Source organism: Erythrolamprus reginae, chromosome 1 (genome assembly GCF_031021105.1).
Source record: "Erythrolamprus reginae isolate rEryReg1 chromosome 1, rEryReg1.hap1, whole genome shotgun sequence".
Classification (NCBI taxonomy): Eukaryota; Metazoa; Chordata; class Lepidosauria; order Squamata; family Dipsadidae; genus Erythrolamprus; species Erythrolamprus reginae.
This window is the reverse complement of record NC_091950.1, coordinates 311,324,016-311,348,457: the sequence shown is the minus strand read 5'-3', so window position 1 is coordinate 311,348,457 and position 24,442 is coordinate 311,324,016. Positions and strand designations below refer to the sequence as shown.

Sequence of the window (24,442 nt, the reverse complement as noted above, 5' to 3'; positions counted from 1 at the left end):
GACAGTGTTGAGGGAATTATTTGTTTAGTAGAGTGATGCGTTCGGGGAAAAACTGTTCTTGTGTCTAGCTGTCTTGGTGTGCAGTGCTCTGTGGCGACGTTTTGAGGGTAGGAGTTGAAACAGTTTATGTCCAGGATGTGATGGGTCAGTCAATATTTTCACCGCCCTCTTTTTGACTAATGCAGTACTGTATACAGGTCCTCAATGGAAGGCAGATTGGCAGCAATTGTTTTTTTTTCTGCAGTTCTTTTTCAGACTCTTTATTTTTCTTTCTCCAGAAAGAAATTCAAGAGATCTTTCAAATTATTTTCCAGTGTCTTGTGCGAAGCAAGTTAATGCAATTGGTGACTGTGCATTTTTGCAAACTAATTCGGCCACCAAATTAAATTATTGGAGGAAAACTGCTTGTTCTTGTTTCGGAGCAGAGAAACAATGGTCGGAGTCACTCCTGATATGCGTTGTGAAATCGGGAGTCCAGTCCAATGTGTATTGCCTTAGGAAATCGAGGAGCTCGCCAGTTTACCACCACTGGCAAAATACGAGTTTGGCGCGCTTTACTTCTATTTATTTTGTCAAGTACGTATTGGTAATATACATAGATATAACGTTATTTATATACACGAGATGGGTACTGATAGGGAACATTAGGACAGGGACGGTAGGCACACCGGTGCACTTATGCACGCCCCTTAAGCAGGGCTCTCCAAGCTTTTACGACTTGTGGACTTCAACTCCCAGAAGTCCTCAGCCGGCTGAGGAATTCTGGGAGTTGAAGTCCGCAAATCGTAAAAGTTATCAAGTTTGGAGAGCCCTGCTTTAAAAGCAAGCAAATGGGAGGTCTCTGTCCTTAAACCCTCCAATCCGTTGCAGCGAGTAAAGGTTACAGCATCCCCCTCCCAACTACTAACAGTAGCAGTAGCAGCATCATTTATCCTCCCCTCCAGCAGCTCCCCTTGACCCGGATGCGAAAGGAAGCGCCTTCCTGAACACTTCCTGCGAAGGGAAGCAGAGACGGCGAGAGGCGATCCTTGTTGCTTCTTCCTCCCGGCCGGATCGTGGTGGACTGAAGCTTCGGGATCGCACCATGGCGGTCCCGATGGAGGCGCAGTTGCAGAGCATCTTCGAGGAGGTGGTGGTGAGTTCCGCCGCCTGCCACAGCAGTCCTGATCATGAGCATCAATCTTCCATCATCAAAGGAGGGTCTCCGCCAGATGGGGAACGCTGCGGGGTTGCAGGGGTGGGAAGCGGGAGTGTGCACGCCAGAATGTAGAAGATGGGTATCTTTGCTGGGAGAAATAAACGTTCGACGTTGCAACATGATGCAGATGAGGGAGAAATCAAAGCAACGGGGAATGTGTGGTGGAGGGAGGAGGGAGAAGGAGGAAAAGAGAATAGACTAGCTAACAACAGCTCATCTGTTTGGAACCCATATTGCATCTCAGACATTAACACCCTTGAAAATGTCCAATGATACTTCACCAGAAGAGCCCTTCACTCCACTCGAAATAGAATACCCTAGGAGACTAGACTTTCAATCCTGGGCCTAGAAAGTTTAGAACTAAGACGCCTTAAACAAGATCTAAGTATTGCCCACAAGATCATATGCTGCAACTTCCTGCCTGTCAGCGACTACTTCAGCTTCAACCACAACAACACAAGACCACACAACAGATTTAAACTTAATATTAACCGCTCCAAACCTGACTAAAAAATATGACTTCAGTAACCGAGTTGTCGAAGTGTGGAACCCATTACCAAACTCCATAGTGTCATCCCCAAACCCCCAACACTTTACCCTTAGATTATCCACGGTTGACCTATCCAGATTCCTAAGAGGTCAGTAAGGGGCGAGTACAAGTGCATTAGAGTGCCTTCCATCTCCTGTCCTATTGCTCTCCTATATCTTTCTTCTATTCCTATACCTCTTCTATTCTTTCATTGATATCTTCTATTCCTATATCTTCTTTTCTATTCTTTGTTAGACATATTTTACTATGAGTATCTCCTCTATAACCTTCATGTATTTTACTCTGTGTATATATATATATACTGTTGAGGTTGGCTCTGGCCAGCTCCTGCCCCAAGGAATGTGGAGGTGGATGCAGGGGAAACATCAACATGTCATAGGCCTGTTTTGTTGCCGACAGAGTCAGGTAGTGCAGTTTCCTCGGATGAAGAAGAAGGTGGGGGTGACTTGGAAGAGGGGGGCGTGGCACACAGCCCAGGAAGCCAATCTCCATTATCTTCGGTTGATTCGGATGTGGAAGTGTTAGATCCACGCAGGCGCAGACTTATGCATAGAAGAGACCAATTGAGGAAATATTACAGGAGATAAGAGAGGCCACCCGTTTTTGGGTGGGGCTCCAGTAATTAGAGCTGCTGATATAAATAGCAGCGTGCTGGCTTGGGCCATTGTGGATGATTATCTTATCATTGTTCTTCAGGACTGTGCCTTGCTGTTTGTTGATTTTTCATGACTTTGAAACCAAAGCAGAGCAAAGTGTGTGTGTTTCACTTTGTGGAAGAAGAGGGCTGTGATGTTTCTTCACAGCTGTTAGCTAAGTACTTAAGGACTGATTAAGGGGATTGTACTGACTACCAGGTTGTTTTGGGACGAGTGCTCTTTGCAATACAAAAAGGTGCTTTGTTTCTTATGAATTTTTGTGATAAAGGACATTGTTTTGAATTTTCAAGTGTGTGTGTGTGTGTGTGTCTGAAATTTGTACCCTTGAATTTTCGGGAGACTCATACCATAGAACCCGGCAAAACATATACCCACTAAAACCCTCATTGTGTATTGGACAAAATAAATAAAATGGGAGGAGGAGGAGAGAGCAGGAGGAGCAGGAGGAGAAAGAATAACAACAACAACAACTTAGTAATGACAACTGGTCCTTGTGCTTCTTGCTTCCATGGCCAACCCATGGAGGAAGATGGACCTTTGAATGGTCACTTTGTTAGGGCAACCTAGATGAGGTCCAACTGCATCTAACTCCAAACATCCCCGACCATTAGTAGGTTGCTATTGGTGTGGTAGTGAACTGCGCACCAATTTGCGTGCAACCGCCCCCGGTGGCAGTCTTTTGGGCGCTGCAATCTTTTTCCATATACAGTGGAACCCCGACATAAGAGCTGCTCTACTTAAGAGCAACTCGAGATAAGAGCTGGGAGGGGAGAGATATTTTTGTTCTACTTACAAGCCCAAATTCGAGATACAAGCGCCAAGGAGCTGTCTCCTGAAGCCAAACGCTAACTTCCGCGTTCGGCTTCAGGAGACAGCTGCGAAGCGGCGCGCGTGTTTTAAAAGGTTGCAGCCGGCCTGGGGGGCTCGGGGGGGTGCTTGCAGCTTTCTTTCTTGCTCTTTTTCTTTCTCTCTTTTACCTTCCCTTCCTCTATTTCTTCTTTTCTTTCTCCTTCCCACCTTCTTCCCTCCCTCCCTTCACTCATTCCTCTCTTACTCTCCCCTTTCATAAGTTTCCTTGCTTCCTCTGTTCCTGTCCCTTCCCCCTTTCTTTCTTTCTTTCTTTCTTTCTTTCTTTCTTGCTTTCTTTCTTGCTCTTTTTCTTTCTCTCTTTTACCTTCCCTTCCTCTATTTCTTCTTTTCTTTCTCCTTCCCACCTTCTTCCCTCCCTCCCTCCCTTCACTCATTCCTCTCTTACTCTCCCCTTTCATAAGTTTCCTTGCTTCCTTCCTCTGTTCCTGTCCCTTCCCTCTTTCCTTCCTTCCTTCCCACCCTCCGTCCATTCATTCACCCATTCCTCTCTTGATCGCTTAAAGCCGGTACCTGGTGCAAAAAGGGTTGGGGACCTCTGTCCTACAGGATTGGGTGGCAGAGAAGTTGAACATATGTAAATTTAAAAGTTTAAGAAAGTTTACAAGTTAAGTGAAAGAAACTTCATTATTCATTTATATGTACATGTACATTTCTTCATTAAAAACATGTCTTTCTGCATAATTTAGACTAACTTTGTGAGTTTTTTGAGGGCTGGAACCAATTAAAATTATTTACATTAATTCCTATGGGGAAAAGTCGTTCGAGATAAGAGCTGCTCGACTTAAGAGCCCAGGTCCGGAACGAATTAAACTCGTATCTCGAGGTACCACTGTACTGTATCTTTTGCTTCGCACACATGTTCGGAAGCAAAATCTCTTGAGCGGGCAGGTGAGCACGTGACATTTCAGTGATACTTTTTTTTGCTTCTGCACATGTGCAGAAACAAGAATTCACCGAAATCTCGCATGCGCATCCTCTCACAAGATTTCAGCATATTTTTGCTTCCTGCGCAGAAGCAAAAACACAGCGAAGACACGCACGCAACACAACCGAAGCTGCGCATGCAGCGCACCGGTAGTGGCGGTAGTAGCAATCCTCCCTTTTCCCCGACTCCCCCGTAGATTAGCTGCCTCTGGGGAAAATGAAGAATTGCTTCTGGAACAGCCATTGCTACTTCTCCACTGAGAAGGCAAGGTGCTTGTTTTAGGGCTTCCATGTAACCTTCAGTTATTTTGCATTTTTTCATTCATCTTGGATTAGCTAGGGTCCTATTAAACCTGTCTCAGTTGATGGACATAACTATTGTTGGCAAAGTGAAGATGATACCGCCTTGCTTGGCTGGATCTTCCGGTTCTAAAACTATGAGAGATGAAAACCCTTTTTGCTTTGTGCAGTTCATCACTTAGCTCAGTGTTTCCCAACCTTGGCAACTTGAAGATATTTGGACTTCAACTCCCAGAATTCCCCAGCCAGCGAATGCTGGCTGGGGAATTCTGGGAGTTGAAGTCCAGATATCTTCAAGTTGCCAAGGTTGGGAAACACTGACTTAGACACCTCTTGTTTCTGCCATTCATCACTCTTGCAGATGTAATAGTTCCCAACATTGTGCTTTCTTCCTCACAAGGGAATTGCTATATCTCTTATCCCTCCAGTTCCATATCATTCCTTTTTGAGATGTGGGGCAAGTGCGTGTAGGTATTTTGTTAGTGGTGGGATTGCATTTGCTTTCTTAAAGGCCTCCCCGATATGGACTTTGAATTTCCTATACATTGTATAGATGTATAGATAGTTTTATTTATTTATTCATTCATTCATTTGTCCAATACACAAATACATAGGAAGAAAAATAGACATGTAGTAATATATATAAGGGTAAAAGTGAACATAGAGGAGAGGATATATGAAAGAAAGAAAATATATATGATAAGTGGGAGAAAGGAAAGACAATTGGACAGGGGACAAAAGGCACACCAGTGCACTTATGTACGTCCCTTACTGGCCTCTTAGGAACCTGGAGAGGTCAATCGTGGAGAGTCTAAGGGAGAAATGTTGGGGGTTAGGGGTTGACACAATTGAGTCCAGTAATGAGTTCCACGCTTTCGATTGTTGAAATCATATTTTTTACAGTCAAGTTTGGAGCGGTTCGTATTAAGTTTGAATCTGTTGCGTGCTCTTGTGTTGTTGTGGTTGAAGCTGAAGTAGTCATTGACCAGTAGGATGTTGCAGCATATGATCTTGTGGGCAATATTCAAATCGTGTTTTAGGCGCCATAGTTCTAGGCTTTCTAGGCCCAGGATTGTTAGTCTATTTTCGTAGGATATTCTGTTTCGAGTGGAGGAGTGAAGGGCTCTTCTGGTGAAATATCTTTGGACATTTTCAAGGGTGTTGATGTCTGAGATGTGGTATGGGTTCCAGACAGATGAGCAGTAGTCTAGGATGGGTCTGGCAAAAGTTTTGTAGGCTCTTGTAAGTAGTGTGAGATTGCCTGAGCAGAAGCTGCGTAGGATCAGGTTAACAACTCTAGAAGCTTTTTTGGCGATATTGTTGCAGTGGGCTTTAGCACTTAGGTCATTCGATATTAGTATTCCAAGGTCTTTTACTAAGTGTGGGTTGGCAGTGAGTGTATGTGTATAGTGTATGTGTCTGGGCTGCCTCTGTCCATTTCATTTCCAGAAAAGAAAAATCTTTGGCTTCATAGATTCAGAGGAAAGTACTTTTACTAGGAATGAACCGAAAGCAAAAGTTTCAGACAAGATCTGAGGCAAAACGCAGCAGAAATAGCAAACTGAAGTAAACTGTAGAGCCCAACTCCCTTGTAGCTAGGCAACCAGGGGGCTACTGTATACCAAAGCTAGAAGAAACGACCTTGGAGAGATAAGCAAAGCCCAGAAAGATTCTTCACTGACCCACCCACCCACCCCACCTCCACAGCAGCAAGCAGCAGGCTTGCTGACAGTATGTATCTAGAATAGGTATGTAGGATAATATTTTATTGACAGATGCTGGCACAAAACAATAGCAATTTCTCTTGTGTAGTAAAATATCTTGAATTTGATCAATATTTTTATCAACTGCTCCTCCCTACCCAAAATATTTTATTTTCTCTGACTATAAGTTTAGACCACTTGTTGATACTTGAAATGGGGTTGTTTGTTTATTGGCTCTGTACTTACCTTTTTTCACTTGTTTATCTACATAGAGGGAAAAATTGCCTTTAGTTAACTGGTATCTGTTCTGTCGGGCTCTCTGGTAGACTCCTCCCAAAAATTCACAGGTACAAATTTCAGACACACACGTTTGAAAATTCAAAACAATGTTCTTTATAATGAAAATTCACTTAAACCAAGCCCTCTTTTGGTATAGCAAAGAGCACTCGTCTCCAAACAAACTGGTAATTTGTACAAGTCCCTTATCAGTTCTGTGGCTTGCAGCTGTGAGGCAATTCACAGTCCTTCTTCTTTTACAAAGTGAAACACTTTGCCCTGGTTTAATTTAAAAGCGGGGGGAAACCAGCACACAAAAGGTCAAAGTCAGTAAAGCAGTCACGAAACACAACGATCAGATAATCCTCCACAATGGCCAAACCCACAGGCTGCTATTTATAGCAGCCTCACTAATTACCACAGCCCCACCCAACCACAGGTGGCCTCATTTTCTTTGATAATAATCTCTCAGTTGTTGTTGCCTATGCATCGCTCTCCGCATGCGTGGCTGTATCATTAACTCTTGTTCTGATTCCAAGGAGGAGCTAGATAATTTATCTCCTGAGCTGTGTGCCACACTCTCCTCCTCCCTGCCACTCATGTCTTCTTGGTCAGAGGAGCCCTCATCAGCAGATTCAACTGGGGGCAAAACAAGCCTGCAGCATGTGGTTGTCTCCCCCACATCCACAGTCCTTGGGGCAGGAGCTGGGCCAGAGGTAACCACAACAGTATCAATACATAGGTTTTTACTTGCGAATGTATCTTCCTGTTCTGGGTCATTTTGTTTTAAACGTGGCATATAGGTGGCATAGGATAAAAGCTAAATGGTTCTTAGAATGATACAATGTTTTAAATTGTTTTATAGAAAACAGAAGTCATAGAAGAAGCTTTTCCTGGGTAAGTGCAATATAACCATTTTCTAGTATAATTATAGAGATTCTGTTGTAGTAACTAGTGATGAAATGCTTTATAAATAACTTGGTTTTGCTTGTATTAGTATGTTTATGGATACCCCAGAAGATGAGCGAACTAAATTAATCAGCTGTTTGAGTGCCTTTCGACACTTCTGGAGTAATCTTTCCCAGGTGAGTATTTTATTTGCTGTTTTTTTAATTATATCCAATTCCAATTTCTCCAGTTATTTCAAACATTGATGGTTTTTATAAACCTAATATTTTCTTATCAATATCTTGCCTATACAGTGATACCTTGTATTACAAACTTAATTGGTTCCGGGACGAGGTTCTTAAGGTGAAAAGTTTGTAAGACAAAGCAATGTTTCCCATAGGAATCAATGGAAAAGTGATTAATGCGTGCAAGTCCAAAATTCACCCCCTTTGCCAGCCAAAGCACCCGTTTTTGCACTGCTGGGATTCCCTGGGGCTCCCCTTCATGGGAAACCCCACCTCCGGACTTCTGTGTTTTTGCAATGCTGCAGGGGAATCCCAGCATCGCCAGCGCTTTGCTGGCAGTCCAGAGGTGGGGTTTCCCAGCGAAGGGAGCATCAGTGGAATTGCAGCATTGCAAAAACACCGATGTCCTTGAAACCCCACCTCCGCACCTCTGTGTTTTTGCGATGCTGTGATTTCACTGAGGCTCCCCTGCTGGGATTTCCCTGCAGCATCACAAAAACACGGAAGTCCAGAGGTGGGGTTTCCCATGGAGGGAGCCTCAGAGGAATCCCAGCAGTGCAAAAAACAGGTGCTTCGCTGGCAATGGAAGTCCGGAGGCGGGGCATCCCAGTGGCGGCGGTGGGTTTGTAAGGTGAAAATAGTTTGTAAGAAGAGGCAAAAAAATATTAAACCCCGGGTTTGTATCTTGAAAAGTTTGTATGATGAGGCCTTTGTAAGATGAGGTATCACTGTACAGTGGTCCCTCGATCATCGCGAGGGTTCCGTTCCAGGACCCCTCGCGATGATCGATTTGTCGCGAAGTAGCGGTGCGGAAGTAAAAACACCATCTGCGCATGCGCAGATGGTATTTTTATTTCCACCGCAGCAGCGAGGAGCCGAAGATTGGGTTTCCCCCGCCGCCTCGCTGCTGCTGCTTGTCCGCGCGCGTGCCGCCCGCCCCCCCCCCCCGCGCTGTTGCTGGGGCCGCTTCTCAGCTGAGAAGCGGCCCTGGGGTTTCCCCACGCGCGTACGCGCCGCCCGCCCCCCCCGCGCTGTTGCTGGGGCCGCTTCTCAGCTGAGAAGCGGCCCTGGGGTTTCCCCGCGCACGCGCGCGCCGCCCGCCCCCCCCACGCTGTTGCTGGGGCCGCTTCTCAGCTGAGAAGCAGCCCTGGGGTTTCCCCGCGCGCGCGCGCGCGCCGCCCGCCCCCCCCGCGCTGTTGCTGGGGCCGCTTCTCAGCTGAGAAGCAGCCCTGGGGTTTCCCCGCGCGCGCGCGCGCCGCCCGCCCCCCCGCGCTGTTGCTGGGGCCGCTTCTCAGCTGAGAAGCAGCCCTGGGGTTTCCCCGCGCGCGCGCGCGCTCGCCGCCCGCCCCCCCGCGCTGTTGCTGGGGCCGCTTCTCAGCTGAGAAGCGGCCCTGGGGTTTCCCCGCGCACTGCGCGCGCCGCCCCGCCCCCCCACGCTGTTGCTGGGGCCCGCTTCTCAGCTGAGAAGCAGCCCTGGGGTTTCCCCGCGCGCGCGCGCGCCGCTCGCCCCCCCGCGCTGTTGCTGGGGGCCGCTTCTCAGCTGAGAAGCAGCCCTGGGGTTTCCCCGCGCGCGCGCGCGCTGCCGCCCGCCCCCCCGCGCTGTTGCTGGGGCCGCTTCTCAGCTGAGAAGCAGCCCTGGGGTTTCCCCGCGCGCGCGCGCGCGCCGCCCGCCCCCCCCGCGCTGTTGCTGGGGCCGCTTCTCAGCTGAGAAGCGGCCCTGGGGTTTTCCCCGCACGCGCGCGCGCCGCCCGCCCCCCCCACGCTGTTGCTGGGGCCGCTTCTCAGCTGAGAAGCAGCCCTGGGGTTTCCCCGCGCGCGCGCGCGCCGCCCGCCCCCCCCGCGCTGTTGCTGGGGCCGCTTCTCAGCTGAGAAGCAGCCCTGGGGTTTCCCCCGCGCGCGCAGCGCGCGCCGCCCGCCCCCCCCGCGCTGTTGCTGGGGCCGCTTCTCAGCTGAGAAGCGGCCCTGGGGTTTCCCTGCGCGTGTGCCGCCCACCCGCCCACGCCGTTGCTCGCGCCTTACCGGGGCAAGAGGGGGAAGACCCAGGGAAGCCTCTGCCCGGCGGGGGAAACTCCACCATCTACGCATGCGTGGAAGGGCACGCATGCGCAGATGGTGGAGTTTACTTCCGGGTTGAAAACTCGCGATATAGAGTTTAGCGAAGATCGAGATCGCGAAACTCGAGGGACCACTGTATATGATATCTGTAAATTCTCTGACAGAGTTTCTAATTCTTGCTGAGCAGCTTATGAATAGGATATTGCCATTTTTTTTCTAAAAGAACTGTCCCTTTCTGTTTCCAGCTTCTTTTTGAGGGGTTTATAAGTCCTTAAATTATTATAGCTTAAAGTTTTATCAAAATAAGAATGATATAACCCAAAACTTTCAGTTGTCAATTGAAATTGCACTGAGATTGCAACGGCTTGTGGGAAGATTTTTAATCAATGTTAATTTTTAATGGTTTTTAACAAATTGTGAAGTCATTGAAGTCATTTTTTTAATCTTACAGGAATCTCATGAACAGTGCGTTCAATGGATTGTAAGGTTCATACATAGTCAACATAGTCCTAAAAGAATTTCCTTTCTATATGATTGCTTAGCAATGGCTGTGGAGACTGGGTTACTGCCACCCAGGTATGTTCCTTTCAGATAAACTGCAATAGAGAAGTTATTACAGGTGATCAGTTGCTTAAAGATAGTAATAATACATCAGATATACATACAGAAAGGATATCACTCATTGTGTTTTTTCACTTTAATTTTCCTAGACTGGTTTGTGAATCTCTGCTGAATTCTGATAATCTAGAATGGGAAAGGACACAGCTTTGGTCTCTGACATTTAAACTTGTTCAAAAAATAATTGGTGGTGTAGACTACAAGGTAATAACTCTACATATATCCAAGTTTTATAATACAGCATTAATAGCTTCTTTGTATTTTTAGCTAACTGTTTACTCAAATGAATATATTTGTTTTTAAGATTTATAAGGCTGACTCTGTATGACTCTGGGCAGCATATAGCACTAAAAAAAGCAATAAACTATATCCAACCCCATATGATGTTAAGTATGTACAATATATAAAGCCCTTCATGGCACCGGACCAGATTATCTCAGGGACCGCCTTCTGCTGCATGAATCCCAGCGACCAGTTAGGTCCCACAGAGTGGGCCTTCTTCCGGTCCTGTCAACTAAACAATGTCGTTTGGCGGGACCCAGGGGAAGAGCCTTCTCTGTGGCTGCCCCGCCCCTTTGGAACCAACTCCCCCCTAGAGATTAGAATTGCCCCCACCCTCCTTGCCTTTTGTAAGCTTCTTAAAACCCACCTCTGCCATCAGGCATGGGGGAACTGAGATATTCTTTCACCCTAGGCCTTACAATGTACGCATGGTATGTTTGTATGTATGTTTGGTTTTATAATAAGGGTTTTTTTAGTTGTTTACTATTGGATTGTTACGTGCTGTTTTTTATCAATGTTGTTAGCCGCACCGAGTCTATGGAGAGGGGCGGCATACAAATCCAATAATTAAATAAATAAATAATATATAAAATTAAATGTCTGTCAGAAAGGTAGGAGATAGAACTATAGTTTAAATTCACTTTAACATAGATTATAATGATTTACGAAATATAGCAGTCTGTAATGAAATCAATTGTAGAATTGGAGAAACATTAATTACCTGTACTAGTGATTCTATGTTACTGATGTTACAATGAGTGAACAGTACAAGTATTTCTAGTCATAAAGGTTTATTACTCGCCCTGAGTCTGCAAGAAGGACGGCCTATAAATCTAATAAACTTAAACCCAATAAACCCATATATTCATCAATTTATATAAACCATATAAATTTAATAAATAAATAAATAAATAAATTTCAAATGGGCTGGCACATCCATTGTCTTTTTTGTCTACTTCTTTTACTCCTTATTATGTGCTTGTATAAGGTGAAACAAACCAAGCACATCTAAATTACATTAAAGTAACCAAAGTACCTTTGCAATTCCCAAGGCATGTTATAACATTTGAGCCACCTAATGTTTGGCATTTGAAAGTTGAAAAATGTGACAAGTCCTGAAAAGGTGTGCTCATCTTGCTCAGGCATTGATTTGTAGGACCCAGATATAAAAGAAGGATTTTTATAGTCTTGGGCCAGGGTCATGGCACAGTCATTAGAGATGAATGGATATATCAAATACAGGAAGTAAAGTGTCATCTGCCTTGATTTCACACCATCAAGAATAGAATAGAATAAATAGAATAGAATAGAATAGAATAGAATTCTTTATTGGCCAAGTGTGATTGGACACACAGGGAATTGTCTTGGTGGATATGATCTCAGTGTACATAAAAGAAAATATACATTTGTCAAGAATCAAGAGGTACAACAATTAGTGATTGCCATAGGGTTCAAATAAGCAATCAGGAAAGAAGAAGAAGATCACTGCTTATTGATTTGTTTCCACACATAGTTCTTTTAAATTACATCAGAGAAGCAATTTCTAACTAAAAAGCTGAAAAACATTAATTCACCTGAAGAACCTATGCAGATAGTTTGTGTGTGGGTTTGTGTGATTTTTTTTAAAGAAATGGCAGACTAGGAAGCATTATTTGAATGAAAAAGCTTATGTATTGTCCTCTAGATACAATAGAATGACAGACATAACATGTTTTGTATAATTTAATATTACGTTACAGGTTTAATTTATTTCTACAAAATTAAAAAATGAATTTTGATATAATTTTCCTTTGGAATTTGATCTGTATGTTACAGGGTGTACGAGACCTTTTGAAGGCTATCCTGGAGAAAATCCTAACTATTCCTAACACTGTGAGTTCTGCTGTTGTGCAGCAACTATTAGCAGCAAGGGAGGTAAGCATATTAAATGGAGAAAACTAGATCTGAGTTGCTTGCTGTCTTCTAGTGGAACAGTTCAGCAATTATGTAACTTTTTCAAATAGAGAGAGAACTGAAAAGCATTTTGAAACTCTTCTGCTAATTCTGCTATAATTTGCAGACTATATACTATTTGCTTAGAGCTAGTAATAGCACTCTTTGATTGCTATTGCTTCCTTGAGGTACACAGTATAAGCAATTATTTATTTAAAGCGAGCTAATTACAAACTAGCTTGTTACACGCTGTTTTTTATCACTGTTGTTAGCCGCCCCGAGTCTACGGAGAGGGGCGGCATACAAATCCAATAAATGAATGAATGAATGAATGAATAAATAAATGTTAAAAATATATGGGTTGTATTATTTAAATTTAGTTTGCTTTGCTTTGCTTTCTTATTATGTCCTAAAACAAAACAAAAGACCGTTCATTATTCACCAGTCTTCTTGCAAATGTTTAATGTTTTCATTGCATTTGTACAATATTTTTTGATGGAAACATGCACAATTTAACTAAACCAAATTTTAATTTAAATAATTGAAACGGGCCCAGCATATTTTGAGCATATTTTAAAAACTGAATATATATTTATTTAATTCCAGCAGGAAAATCCTATACAGGATTTTACATTGCACCATTTCAAATGTTGAGTGTGTGTGTGTGTTTATATGTGTATGTTTGTGTGTGTGATTTGTTGTCAAGTCACCCTACCATATGGGAGGAGGAGCATACAACTTCTGTTTTGCCTCTCGGCCCCACTAGGGCCTATATTCCAAGGCAGATAAACTTTTTATAGCCAACAACTATAATCTATAAGTGTAACATATTTTTGCTGATAATGAAAAGGGAGACTACTATAGAGACTACTATGGGGCTGAGAGGCAAAAAGGAAGCTGTATGCTCCTCCCATATACCAGGGTGACTCAACAAAAAATCACACATAACCCTTCCCTGGTACAAGTTGATAAGGAGGTGCGCCTGTAGCCTAGAAGCTGAGACCGCTGCCTTACAAGGCAGAGGCCCAGGTTCAAATCTCAGTAAGTGTATGACTGCCTGACAAGAGCAAATAAACTTGAAATAGCTATATAGTAGTCTTCCTTTTACTTATATATATTTAGATATATATAAATAAACTCTTTTCCGGTTTGTTGTTGTTTTCCCCTTAGGTTGTTGCATATATTTTGGAAAGGAATGCATGCTTATTACCTGCTTACTTTGCCGTCACAGAAATCCGAAAGTTGTATCCTGAAGGAAAACTTCCTCACTGGGTAAGATTTAATGTTAAAAAAAATTAAAAATCCAATTTTGGATCTTAGGAAGTAAAGTACAATGCTTTCCTTTAGACAGCTCACCATAGAGGAGCTGTTTAGTGATGCAATGGTCTGGCATCCTAGCAACATGGCTTGCTCAGTGTGTCTGAGCTCTCATCAGGAGGGTGGGAATTGATGGCAGGCCTGCTCTGGAGAGGACCTCATTGTCAGGCATCTTATCTTGCCACTGGATCCTCAGGATTCCACGGAGGCAGGTCATGTGGAAGTGGTCCATGTCTCATTGGCATATTACAAGGCATTAGCACTACTGTTCGGTAGACTTTGAGCTTTGTAGCAAGGCTTATCCCATGTTGGGTTCCACATGTTGGTCGTTAGTCTGCCAAATGCAAAGCTTGCCTGGGCAATTCCGCAGTTGATCTCAATGTCAATTGTCACTGCACGAGAGAGGGTGCTGCCAAGGTATGTAAAGTGGCCCACTGCTTGTAGGTTTTGTCCCTTTACTGTGGTGGTGGGCTCTTGGTATTTGGCTTTCAGAGCTGGCTGATGCATCACTTCGGTCTCTATTGATAAGGAGACCGAAGTTGTTGCACGCTGTTGCAAAATTATCCACACTGGCTGGCATTTTCTGCTCTGATCCAGCATTCAGGGCACATTCATCAGCAAAGTCTCCTTTATCTTGGTGACAGTCTGTACAATAGAAAGTACAATAGATAGTAGATGAATGTTGAACAGATTAGATAGATAGATAGGCAGACAGACAGATAGACAGACAGAGACCCATCGACCCATCAACCCAAAGTCTCTCTTAACTCCAGGAAGCAGACAATGGCAAATTTCTCAAAAATCTGGCCAAAAATACTGCACGGGCTCATCCAGTTAGTCGCCAGCAGTCAACACTGATTTGAAGGCACGCGCACGCGCACACACACACAGACACACACAAAATTTAAAACCCCTAAAAAATAAGGCATTATGCAAATTATATCATTTGCACCTTTTGTATCATTTGTAACTCTTATATCGCATGCAGAATGTGTAAAATTGTTAGACATTTCTTTGTGTAATGAGATACATAAGAGCACACAAAGTTTCTCAGCATTGCTGTTTTCATGGTACTTTCAAGTTGTGATTTCTGGATTTGGGGTATGTAATTTGTAACTAGTGTTTAAATCATGTTTTCCTGTTTTGTATGTTTTTTTAGTTGTTGGGTAACCTTGTATCGGATTTTGTGGATTCCTTCAGGCCTACAGCAAGAATAAATTCCATCTGTGGTAAGCATTTACCATATATGTAGCAATTGTACTTGTAGAAACAGAAAGTTTAACTCTCTAGTCTGTGAAGCTTGAAGGCATTTGGTATGTCTATTATCTATAGTTACCACTGGCTCCTAAGCTCTAATTTAGCACTTGGTATCAAACAAAACAGGCTACTGATTTGGTCATCAGTCTAAACATGGCATGATAAGTTTGCAAGGATTAATTTATTGCATTTCTACGTTATCCACTTTCTTTTGAGAGCTTAAAGTACTTCATATAGCAATAGCATTTAGACTTATATACAGCTTCACAGTCTTTTACAGTCCTTTCTAAGCGATTTACAGAATCAGCCTATTGCCCCCAACAATCTGGCTCCTCATTTTACTGATCTTGGAAAGATGGAAAGCTGAGTCAACCTTGAGCTGGTGAGATTCAAACTGCTGGCATCTGGCAGTCAGCAGAAGTAGCCCGCAGTACTACACTCTGACCATTGTGCCACCATGGCTCAGGATTTCCTTGCATATTATCCCCAGAACAAGAATGACTGGCCCTTGGTGTATCATAGCTTAGGTGCTAGCTATCTGTAAGATTCTATTCATTGTTATTTCTGCCAAGCCAGTAAGATCAAGATGAACTTACATCAGCTGTGAAGGTTGTCATGTAGTGGAACCTACATTTATATATTTGATTTGATTTGATTTGATTTGATTTGTATGCCGCCCCTCTCCGTAGACTCGGGGCGGCTAACAACAATAATAAAACAGCATATGACAAATCTAATATTTAAAATAACTAAAAACCCTTATTAAAAGCCAAACATACACACAAATATACCATGCATAAATTGTATAGGGCTGGGGGGAAATATCTCAAGTCCCCCATGCCAGACGACAGAGATGGGTTTTAAGAAGCTTACGAAAGGCGAGGAGGATGGGGGCAATTCTGATCTCTCGGGGGAGCTGGTTCCAGAGGGTCAGGGCCACCACAGAGAAGGCTCTTCCCTGGGTCCCGCCAGACGACATTGTTTAGTTGACGGGACCCGGAGAAGGCCAACTCTGTGGGACCTAACTGGTCGCTGGGATTCGTGCGGCAGAAGGCGGTCCCGGAGATATTCTGGTCCGATGCCATGAAGGGCTTTATAGGTCATAACTTTGAATTGTGACCGGAAACTGATCAGCAACCAATGCAGACTGCAGAGTGTTGGTGTAACATGGGCATACTTAGGGAAGCCCATGATTGCTCTCGCAGCTGTATTCTGCACGATCTGAAATTTCTGAACACTTTTCAAAGGTAGCCCCATGTAGAGAGCGTTACAGTAGTCGAGCCTCGAGGTGATGATGGCATGAGTGACTGTGAGCAGTGACTCCCAGTCCAAATAGGGCCGCAACTGGTGCACCAGACGAACCTGGGCAAATGCCCCCCTCGCCACAGCTGAAAGATGTTTCTCTAATGTGAGCTGTGGATCGAGAATGCTCAAGTTGCCCCCCTCCCAGGGTGATGGATGGACAGATGGAATTGTCCCTGGGAGGAAAAACCCACAGCCACTCCGTCTTATCAGGGTTGAGTTTGAGTCTGTTGACACCCATCCAGACCCCAACAGCCTCCAGGCACCGGCACATCACATCCACTGCTTCGTTGACTGGACATGGGGTGGAGATGTACAACTGGATATCATCCGCGTACTGATGATTCCTCACCCCATGCCCTTGGATGATCTTGCCCAGCAGTTTCATGTAGATATTAAATAGCAGGGGGGTGAGAACCGACCCCTGATGCACCCCACAAGGGAGAAGCCTAGAGGTCGACCTCTGACCCCCCACTAACACCGACTGCGACTGACCGAAGAGGTAGGAGGAGAACCACTGGAGAACAGTGCCTCCCACTCTCAATCCCTCCATCCAGCGCAGAAGGATACCATGGTCGATGGTATCGAAAGCCGCTGAGACGTCAAGAAGCACCAGGACAGAGGATAAACCCCTGTCCCGGGCCCGCCAGAGATCATCCATCAATAGAATAGAATAGAATAGAATTTTTATTGGCCAAGTGTGATTGGACACACAAGGAATTTGTCTTGGTGCATATGCTCTCAACGTACATAAAATAAATATACATTTGTCAAGAATCATGTGGTACAACACTTAATGATTGTCATAGGGGTCAAATAAGCAATGAAGAAGCAATATTAATAAAAATCTTAGGATATACGCAACAAGTTACAGTCATACAGTCAACATGGGAGGAAATGGGTGATAGGAATGATGAGAAAAACTAGTAGAATAGAAGTGCAGATTTAGTAGAAAGTCTGACAGTGTTGAGGGAATTATTTGTTTAGTAGAGTGATGGCGTTCGGGGGAAAACTGTTCTTGTGTCTAGTTGCCTTGGTGTGCAGTGCTCTGTAGCGACGTTTTGAGGGTAGGAGTTGAAACAATTTGTCCAGGATGTGAGGGGTCAGTAAATATTTTACCCGCCCTCTTTTTGACTCATGCAGTATACAGGTCCTCAATGGAAGGCAGATTGGCAGCAATTGTTTTTTCTGCAATGCGACCAAAGCAGTTTCCGTGCTGTAGCTGGGCCTGAATCCTGACTGATGAGGGCCTAGATAATAGGCTTCTTCCAAGGACCGCTGGAACTGGAGCGCCACCATCTTCTCAACAACCTTCCTCATAAAAAAAAGGTTGGAGACTGGGCAATAGTTGTTAAGAATAGCTGGGTCCAGGGAAGGCTTCTTGAGGAGGGGGCGCAAAAGTGCCTCCTTGTAGGGATCCGGAATGGACCCCCTCCCCAAAGAAGTGTTCACAATCTCCTGGACCCAGCTCCGTGTCACCTCCCTGCTGGCCGAGACCAGCCAGGAGGGACACGGATCCAGTAAGCAGGTGGCGGAACTCACAGCTCCAATGGCCTTGTCCACTTCATCAGGTGTCACTAGATCAAACTCTTCCCAGGCTAACTGTGCATTCCCACTGCCAGAAATTCGATCCTGACCAGCTCAAGGTTAACTCATCCTTCCGAGGTGGGTAAAATGAGGAGCCAGATTTTGAGGGGCTATGTGCTGACTCTGTAAATTACTTAGTAATTTTTAATAAACAATAACATAGCATAGTTGCAAAATATCTCATTGGAACATGTACAGAAAACTTACCATGTGCCAATAATGAAAAACTGAAAAACATTAAATTGAAAAAGTGGTAGCAAATGAGCAGATTAAAATATTGTGGGATTTTCAAATGCAAGCTGATTAAAGTCTTGACACATAACATAGCAGCTTTAACTGTAGTTGAAAAGAAGAAATTATGATGCAGCGATACCAGTGGATAGTAGAAAAGTCAACAAAGAATTGGAGAAGCTCACAAAATATCAAGAACTGAAAATTGAAAATTGAAAGATTGTGGCATAAACGGGCCATCAGTTTATCATAGTCCCAGTGGTTATCAGCACACCGGATGCAGTACCAAAAATCTCGACTGGGAGCTCACAAAATTTAATATAAGATAGGCAAACATACTGCTCAAAAAAATAGAGGGAACACTTAAACAACACAATATAACTCCAAGTAAATCAAATTTCTCTGAAATCAAACTGTCCACATAGGAAGCAACACTGATTGACAATCAATTTCACATATTGTCAGCACATTAAACTTTGTACAGAACAAAGTATTCAATGAGAATATTTCATTCATTCAGATCTAGGATGTGTTCTCTGAGTGTTCCCTTTATTTTTTTGAGCAGTGTATATAAATGTATTATATAATCTTCATATTGATAATATTTCCATTACTAATGACCGCAATGCTTGCAAATTCTGGGGATGTTTATGAAGGTCAATGCCAGCTAAAAATTAACATATGATTTTATATTGTATTTAATAACAGTAAAGAATAATAACAGAAAAGTTGAAATTTGCTATTCATATAGTTCACGATAACTTGATTATATAAAATATCTGAAAATGGAAACATTGCAGTTTTAAAATACTTATAAAATGTAATTTGTAGCCATCTGTAGAAAGTTTTGCATGTTTATATTTTTTTAAAAGCTAAGTAACAATCCAATTATGGTAATCATTACATTTAGGGAATGATATACTTTGTGATTTTTCTCTCTGGTATCCAGGACGATGTAGTCTTCTTCCTGTAGTGAACAACTCTGGTGCTATTTGCAATTCATGGAAGCTGGACCCGACAACACTTCGGTTTCCACTGAAAGGCCTTTTGCCGTATGATAAGGTATATGTGCATGTGACCTTGGTGAATGCTTTGAAATATAATAAAAATAAAGCATAGTAATCCTACTCAAAAAAATTAGTGAAAATTGAGAATTAGCTTATTAATTGAATGCTTGTAGAAAACATTAAACAGGTGTGTATGTGGAAGGGTTGGGGTTTTTTTTTTAACTCTTTGGAAAATATTTCAAGCATTGCACAAATCCAGGAAAAACTTTCTTTCTTTCTTTCTTTTTCTTTCTTTCTTTCTTTCTCTTTCTTTCTTTCTGTCTGTCTTTCTTTCTTTCTTTCTTTCTTTCCTTCCTTTTTTCTTTTTTCTTTTTCTCTTTCTCTCTTCCTCCCTCCCTCTTTCTTTCTTTCTTTCTTCTTTCCTCCTTCTATTCCTTCCCCTTTTCCTTTCTCTTTCTTTCTCTCTTACCTACATACCTATCAGGAAAGTAGAATAAAGTATCTTACTAGCCTTAAAGTAAGCCCTGGAAATATTTTGACAGCAGCAAGATGCCTCAGAGATTCCTTTAATTTTTTTTTCCTACAAAGCAAAGCAAACTATTTTTTAAAAGAGTCTTCTCAAAAATCCAAAAATTCAGAACCAGACTTGAGCATAATATAACGCATGCATACTCTATATGCAGTACCTTTTCCAATGTTATTTATGATTGATTTGAACTATGCCCCCCCCCAAGTTTTAGTTACCTTATAATAAGTAACAAAACAATCATTCCAAATCAAAGAAATATAAATTGCAAAATATCTGCAAGAAACAGAGTGCAGCAACGATGTTTACTTTAAAAAAGAAAACCTTGCTGAAAGGTTATTCATGAGGAAATGATGCATTTCCATCAGATTCCAGAGCTAATAGGATTCCAGAGCTAAACAACGTACAAACTTTCTTCATTCTGTTTTATTAATAAGAAGTTATAGCTGCATCCAATTACATCTGCACCTTGAGTGAGTCCTGCTTTTATACTGATTAAAGCTCTGGGGATAAATTTACACCTTCCTTTCGATTATGATTCTTTGCTCTTAAATTTTCCAACATAAAATGCTTGGAAAATAAAGCCATAAAGATGGTGAAATTGTTGCAAATAGGAACTTTTTGTCTACTAGGTTTAGCTTCAATGAAAATTAGGGGGCTTTTTACCCACCCACCCTCCCCCAGGTTTTTAAAACAGCTGAGTAGATGAGTCCCTGCAGCTGTTTCAAAAACTCTCCCCAGTAATTTGTACACTGCCAAAAAAAAAACAAAAAACAACCCACCCTAGTGGAACTGCCATTGAAGCAGAGTGGCTCTGTGCCTAGAGGCAACTGGGAATATCTTCCAAAGCAGCCATTTGAGTCCTGCAGACCTCATAAACCATTTTAATGACTCAAAAAATAGTACAGGGGGAATGTGTTGTAAAGCTTCCCTTTTAGATGCTTTGCACAAGTCTAATTTCCCTCTCAATAGATAGATGAGTCTGTCAGATGCTGCCAAATCACTCCTCTTAAATCAATGAAGCCTCAAATAAGATTCTGGCAGAAAAAGCATTTGAGATAAAAGAGACTATCGGACATATTAGGAGTCTTTTTAGGTCTGGGCAGTATCACACGCTCATTCATGAGCCGAGGTGGTGCAGTGGGTAGAGTGCTGTACTGCAGGCCATTAAAGCTGACTGCTAGATTTGCAGGTCAGCGGTTCAAATCTCATCACCGGCTCAAGATTGATTCAGCCTTCCATCCTTCCTAGGTGGGTAAAACAAGGACCCGGATAGTGGGTGCAATATGCTGGCTCTGTTAAAAAGTGCTATTGCTAACATGTTGTAAGCCACCCTGAGTCTAAGGAGAAGGGCGGCATAAAAAAAAAAATCAAATCAATCAATAAATAAATAAATTCACAGGATAGGCGGATTAAAAATAATAATAATCTAAAGTCTTACGTAAACATTTCTATCCATCCCACTCAGCAATTTCAGTTTGCTTGCAGAAAGTTTTGTGAGTTCTTACTGCGTGAATGCCCAGATAATATCACAAGACCAAATGACCTTTGCTTACCGTGTGTGTCTTGTTTTACTGGAAGGATGTGCAGGGGCCGTCTGGGAATATCGTACTGTGTGTTTGCCCTCAACGTTGCCAAACGCTGCTTTGTGTGGATGGTGCATTTGATTTCAGTTTTCAATTTTTTTTTATTTTGTGCCAATAGGTTGGGATTTGTTTGCTTTTATTCTTGTTTTCAAGGATCTGTTTGAGCCTCAGACTGCCTTGTTGCGGTATGTGCTGGAGCAACCCTATTCCCGAGATATGGTCTGCAATATGCTAGGCCTAAACAAGCAGGTACTGTATTGTGCTGTATTGGCTTTTCCTTTGCATAGAACCTGCACTTTTCTTTTCTCTTTTTCTTTGCTGTAGCTAACTAAGCAAAACAGTTGAGGATCAGATCATATTTTTCCCCCTTCAATATTATTACTGCCTTAGGTTAATTGGGCAAAATTATTTCTTGTTTACTTACATATTGCTTTTAAAAAAAACCTTCTAAATTGAAATGTAGTTTTTTGGGTTTTGTTATTTTTTTTAAAAAAAGGATATTTTTTTGGCATTGCTTTTTTCCCCCCTATAAGGCCAGCCTCAAATATACCCTGGACAGATTTCTTTCTACAGCAGACATCTTCTCCTTTAATATTGATGGACTGTTTGATTGATTGACTGAAAGATGGTGGTGATAGATGCATTGCTTAGATGAAGAGTCGGTAGAATTTGTCTGTTGAATGCCTTGGCATGTTTTCATTACCTTTGCTGGTAATGAATAAGTCTACTGTTAATTAATATTATTTTATTTAAATTTTTGTGCTTTTTTCTTTCTTTCTTTTCTTTTCTTTTTTCTTTTTGCCTGACCATGTGGGTGGGCTTGGTCTGATTTGGGGTAACTTGAGGCTGGCCTCATAGTCACTGTTTTGTCTTTTCTTTTTTTCTTCCTTTATTTTTGTTCTGTCCTGTCTTGTCCTGCCCATCCTCCAATGCTCTAGACCTTGAACATTGCTCAGGTATGTTCACAACCTTACTGTTGTATTGTGACTAACGATACGCTGGCTGCTTTTTAGCCACTGATTCCAGTTCGAGAATACGCATCTGGCCAGGGCTTGAAATTGGTGGAATTTTTGCATGCCATGATAGCAACCTCTTCAAATCGGAGGTTATGAGGTTACCAAAGAATATCCATAGCCAGTTCAGTACCTGGACAGGATGTATCCATTACTGTCCAATTCCTCCATCATTATTTTTGTTCAGACTGTAAAATGTCTTTTTTTAAAAAAAGAACCAAAGTTGCTACGAAAAGATCTAAAGACAATTCCCTTTGTTGAATTTAACCACTATGTAAGATTTGTAAGTAAAAATTCAACTTGACTAGGAAAGGTCATTCTCAGCCTCTCTATGTGTTCCCAAGAAGCTGCAAATAGGCTGAATTCGGTGGAAGGAAAAAAGGAGTAGGAAAATTCTGAAAAATTTGCAACTTTTACTTGCTGTATGTACTTGCCTGTTTGTACACTCAAATATTGGCAATTTTCGTCTGTTTCTAATTAACTTTATTTTAAGTAAAGTTTGATGACAGTGTTTGCAATACCATAGTGAAGGTTGTGTCAGTGTTTTCATTTTGGGGGGAAAAAAACCTTTTATTTCATGGATTGTGCTTGACCATAACATTTGCTTGAAAATAAAATATGGGTACAATAAATAAATACATTCCCATTTCCATAGATTTTGAAGCATTTCCACATTTATACCTTAACATAAAATACTTTGGCCATAATGAAGAATCTGAGTTGTAGAGTACTGATTGTGGCAGATTGAGATGTTGGAAGACAACAACATCTTTTTCATAGGTGACACAAAGAAAGTCCTACTTCCATATAATATATTATTTCCTTTATCATGGCTACATAAATGCCCAATTAAGTGAACTCCCTGTGCACTTCAAAATTACACTGCACTTTAAATCCTTTGTGTATTTAGAAGTTTCATTGTATTGACAATGTATCAAATTTTGTAGTATGGCAAATGTGTTCATTTTTCAATTCACTTTTGACAAGGAAACATGCAGTGTTGCTTGACGACTAAACCCATAGATTTTAATAGGAGGGGTATTTTTCATGCAAATGAGAAAGCCCTTAGAGTGCCCACCAATCCATTGTTATTTTCTGAAGGTGTCCCTCTTCATTTAAAAAAATGTCACAAAATGCTTTACAAAAATTAGTATAACAACACAATTACAATTCATTCAGGAGTCACAGTGGCGCAGTGGTTAGAAAGCAGTACTCCAGGCAACTTCTGCTGATTGCCAGTTGACTGCAATTTGGCAGTTCAAGTCTCACCAGGCTCAATAGTTCAATAGCCTTTATCGTCATTGTACATCATGTATACAATGGAATTGGTTTAGCCTCTATTGGTGCAATCCATTAAAAAAAAAACACAACATGAATAGTATACAGCAGTAATGGAGAACCCCTTTTTTGCTTGGATGCCAAAAAAGTGCACCCGAGTGCTATAGCGCACCTGTGACCACACCCATAATGCAATGCTCTCTCCCCAGTGTATGCGTGCGCAAATCCCCCGGCCACCTCCACGAATGTGCGCAGAACTCACTTAAGCCTCCGGACTTCCAGTAGGACCATTGGGCCGTTTTTCGCCCTCCCCGGGCTTCAGGACAGCCTCCGGAACCTGTGGATGGTGAAAAACAGGCCCAACGGGCCTACCAGAAGTTCAGAAGTTTTGAAACCCATTGGGTCCACTTTTTTTGCTCTGGAGGCTTTCCTGAAGTCTGGGGAGGGCAGAATGGGCCTTCCTCTGGAATGCCAAAAATCAGCTCTCCATCTGGAGCTGACATAGGGCAATGCTTCGCATATCCTCAGATATGGCTCCGTGTGCCAATTGTGGCACACGTGCCATAGGTTCACCATCACAGGTATAGAGAATAATCTTTATACAGCTAATGAGAGGGGGGACTAGTCATATATTTCAGTATGTACGTGGAGTGATTGTGATTGGGTTTAGGAGTCTGACAGTTCATGGATAGAAGCTGTTTTTAAATCCGTCTGCCCGGCTGGCTATACTTCGGTGTCTTCTGCCCAATGGTAAAAGTGGAAAGAGACACTGGCTAGGATGTGAATCATCCCTAAGGTTGACTCAGCCTTCCATCCTTCCGAGGTTGGTAAAATGAGGACC

General features: G+C 42.6%; 1 protein-coding gene across 2 annotated transcripts in view; it reads left to right on the top strand.

The window, feature by feature from the left end:
• Positions 1 to 990: 990 nt before the first annotated feature.
• Positions 991 to 24,442, top strand: part of MED23 (mediator complex subunit 23) — a 71,273-nt gene continuing 47,821 nt past the window's right edge. The window contains exons 1-11 of one of the 2 annotated variants that reach the window (XM_070733527.1): positions 991 to 1,135; positions 7,343 to 7,374; positions 7,475 to 7,562; positions 10,117 to 10,241; positions 10,376 to 10,487; positions 12,381 to 12,479; positions 13,668 to 13,769; positions 14,974 to 15,043; positions 19,141 to 19,253; positions 21,464 to 21,559; positions 22,249 to 22,266. In XM_070733527.1, coding sequence (XP_070589628.1) covers positions 1,085 to 1,135; positions 7,343 to 7,374; positions 7,475 to 7,562; positions 10,117 to 10,241; positions 10,376 to 10,487; positions 12,381 to 12,479; positions 13,668 to 13,769; positions 14,974 to 15,043; positions 19,141 to 19,253; positions 21,464 to 21,559; positions 22,249 to 22,266 — 906 coding nt within the window. In that variant the 5' untranslated portion in view covers positions 991 to 1,084. The remainder of the gene's footprint in view (positions 1,136 to 7,342; positions 7,375 to 7,474; positions 7,563 to 10,116; positions 10,242 to 10,375; positions 10,488 to 12,380; positions 12,480 to 13,667; positions 13,770 to 14,973; positions 15,044 to 19,140; positions 19,254 to 21,463; positions 21,560 to 22,248; positions 22,267 to 24,442) is intronic. The other variant, XM_070733528.1, reaches the window with a different exon arrangement.